Source organism: Archocentrus centrarchus, chromosome 21, assembly GCF_007364275.1.
Source record: "Archocentrus centrarchus isolate MPI-CPG fArcCen1 chromosome 21, fArcCen1, whole genome shotgun sequence".
Lineage (NCBI taxonomy): Eukaryota > Metazoa > Chordata > Actinopteri > Cichliformes > Cichlidae > Archocentrus > Archocentrus centrarchus.
This window is the reverse complement of record NC_044366.1, coordinates 32,945,049-32,947,721: the sequence shown is the minus strand read 5'-3', so window position 1 is coordinate 32,947,721 and position 2,673 is coordinate 32,945,049. Positions and strand designations below refer to the sequence as shown.

The 2,673-nt window shown below is 45.0% G+C and overlaps 1 protein-coding gene across 1 annotated transcript; it reads right to left on the bottom strand.

The window, feature by feature from the left end:
- LOC115800228 (transcription factor 7-like 1-B) lies at positions 1-2,469 on the bottom strand. The gene is made up of 7 exons (XM_030757472.1): positions 2,320-2,469; positions 2,100-2,161; positions 1,944-2,006; positions 1,568-1,724; positions 1,327-1,434; positions 1,203-1,245; positions 1-638 (listed from the first exon to the last, which is right to left on the bottom strand). The coding sequence occupies exons 1-7, from the start codon at positions 2,467-2,469 to the stop codon at positions 1-3; spliced, it is 1,221 nt and encodes a 406-aa protein (XP_030613332.1).
- Between the last annotated feature and the right edge of the window lie 204 nt (positions 2,470-2,673).

The following is a 2,673-nucleotide window of genomic DNA, read 5'->3' as shown; positions in this document are numbered from 1 at the left end:
CTATTTCAGCAGTGCCAAGAGGTCTTCTTCAGGGTCGCAGAAGAAGGCAGACATGGGTTTGATTGTTAAGACTGGTGAGGCCAGCAGGGTGGATGTAGGGGAATCCACAGGAGGAGCAGGACCCAAACAGGGGTCTGAGTGAAGGAAGACCGGCTCCTCAGGCAGTGGAGCAAGAAGAAAGGCATCGAGGTGGTCAAACGCTGATAGCAGGTCTTCAGCAGTGTCGCCGACAAACGTGGCCATGGGTTCAGTTGGTGCAACTGTGGATGGAGGGGAATCCACAGGAGTAGCAGGACCCGAGCCCGGGTCTGAGTGAAGGAAGACAGGCTCCTGAGGCAGTGGAGCAGGAAGAAGGGGATCGAGGTGTTCAAGTGCTGATAAGAGGTCTTCAGCAGTGTCGCCAGTGAAGGTGGCGATTGGTTCAGTTGGTACAACTGTGGATGGAGGGGAATCCACAGGAGTAGCAGGACCAATGCAGGGGTAAACATAAGGAGAGTATGATGTAGATGCAGGGGGGTTTGTATGAGCTGTAGGGAGGACGTGATTTACTTGCGGCAAGTGGAACGTGCCATACGCAGGCACGTTCACACTTGGCCACTTGGCCTGTTCAGGTTCCTGCGCAGGTTTAGGTGCAGATGCTGCAACACAAACAGAAAGTCAATGAGTCTTCAGAAACTTTTAAAAATACCTTCAAGACAAGCTGTTGATTCTTAAATCTGCAGTAAGCAACATACAATAGAAATATTGAATAATTGGCATTTGAGATGAGTCACAGCGAGATCAGTTTTTCAGGAAATGAGGAGGTTCTGTACATCAGTTGTATTGTTTTGGAGGACAGTTGTTTTGTCATTGTAACATTTCCAGTGTTTTGAAAATCTGTAGTAACTCTGACCTTCACTTGAGGTTCTGAGTGAGCAGGTTTCTCTTGTTGTAATTTGAATGTTCAGTAGCACTCAAAACTGAGACTAGTTTAGCGTTTTGAGTGCTACTGAACATTCAAATTAAAAGAAGAGAAACCTGCTCACTCAGACCTTCAGGTGAAGGTCAGGGTTATAAGTCTCAGTAAGGCGTAAAAATATTTCCCAAATAGATTTGTCATCTGTTGAAATGCACAGAATTTACAGTCTTTGATCTGATCCGGTAAGACTGCATTTTTGTCTTGTTCTCATTTCAGTCCATATGAAAAAAAAATCTTCTCTTACCTCTGCTGCAGGGCGCGCCCCGAATTCTCATCCTCTTTTTGCCCTAAACACAAACACATGAGATGAGCTTACACAAACTGAAAGTGCAGTGATGTGGGCATGTATGTTTTCACTTTGGACTTACATAATTGTCTTTAGTAGACCAGCCTGGATGTTGTTGGCTATGGAGCATTTTCTCCTCATTGGCCTGCTCATAGTATTTGTCCTGTTGGTCCTTTGACAGGGACTTCCACTGTGGACAGAAGAACACACTGTCAGCATATACACTGCTACTACGCATAACTACAGGACAGCTGGTACACATGCACAAACATGAGCATAAAACATTAACAGATGCATCAATCTATGCAGAGTTACACACTTACCCTCTCTGCCACGGCTGCATTCACAGCCGCACTCCCGTTTATTTTCAATTCTGCCTTCACGTTTTCCCTCTGCTCCCTCAAAAAGAGCATGAAGGCGTTCGGGGGCTTTTTAACATATGGCCTGTCCTCATCCTGGTGGCCATCACGCTTCCTCTTTCTATAGGAGTAAAACACAGAGTAAGAGTGCATGTTACCACTGTGTGCAGCTGTGAGGAAAGTATTTTAAAAACAGGAGTAAATCTGTATAGCTGAATCAAAGCACCATTAAAGGAGGCTGATTACAATAATTCAGGCATCAGCAGATAAATGACAGATAGCTGTAGACCATGAGCCAGTCCCACTAAAAAACGGTCTAAAAGCAGCAGAGCAAACTTACTTTGGAGCGGGTGTGCGGAGCGGAGGAGCAAAGGACGCAAAGTCAGACACCAAGACTCCGTTCCTACGCAGATATGAGAGAAAAGAGAGAGTTTATGAAGATACAGGTGTTTGGTAGCTGTGTTCTCTCATGTATGTGTTTGTGTGTTTTACTTACAGTTCTCCCATAGGACGGAGGTACTCCACCACGTAATTCGGGAGATTGAGCACATTGTTATACTGAAAACACACAAACCACAGAACAGGTGATCAGACAAGCTGCAATAGTATCATCTACTGACCAGGTGGCAGAAGTTACCCTGCCTCTTAGATGGAAACACTGAAGCTGAACATGTGAGAGAACAGTGTGAGAACGCAGTGTGAGAACAGGAACTTACTAGGTTTGAAGGAGCAGCAGGATGAATGATGGGTGCTGCTGCTGCTACTGTGGGGACACAATTTACAGGCCACTGAAACAGTGTGGGTGTTTGCCCCAAAAGGTTAAATGTTGCATCCTCTGCAGTACAGTTAACCATTGCTCTGTCCATCTTCGTGACGAAGGTTGAGGTGCTCTTTCTGTATTTTGGTGTAAAATATTCAAAAAAGTTTGTTTGTAGCTCTTCGGAGTAGGTGTTGACACAGCGGCGTCTGTTGGTGAAGTGAATTATTTAAACCTAAAGAATCTTTTTATAAGGTTCTATAGAACAGCTACATCAGTTCTGAACATTCCATTCCACTCCTGTCTGTTTGCA

Excerpts from the sequence above, each read along its gene's own strand:
- LOC115800228 (XM_030757472.1), bottom strand. The coding sequence starts at position 2,469 with ATGGACAGAGCAATGGTTAACTGTACTGCAGAGGATGCAACATTTAAC. Across the intron at positions 2,007-2,099 it reads CTCCGTCCTATGGGAGAACT|GAACGGAGTCTTGGTGTCTG; the intron begins GTAAGTAAAACA and ends ATATCTGCGTAG. Across the intron at positions 1,725-1,943 it reads CTCCGCACACCCGCTCCAAA|AAAGAGGAAGCGTGATGGCC; the intron begins GTAAGTTTGCTC and ends TTACTCCTATAG.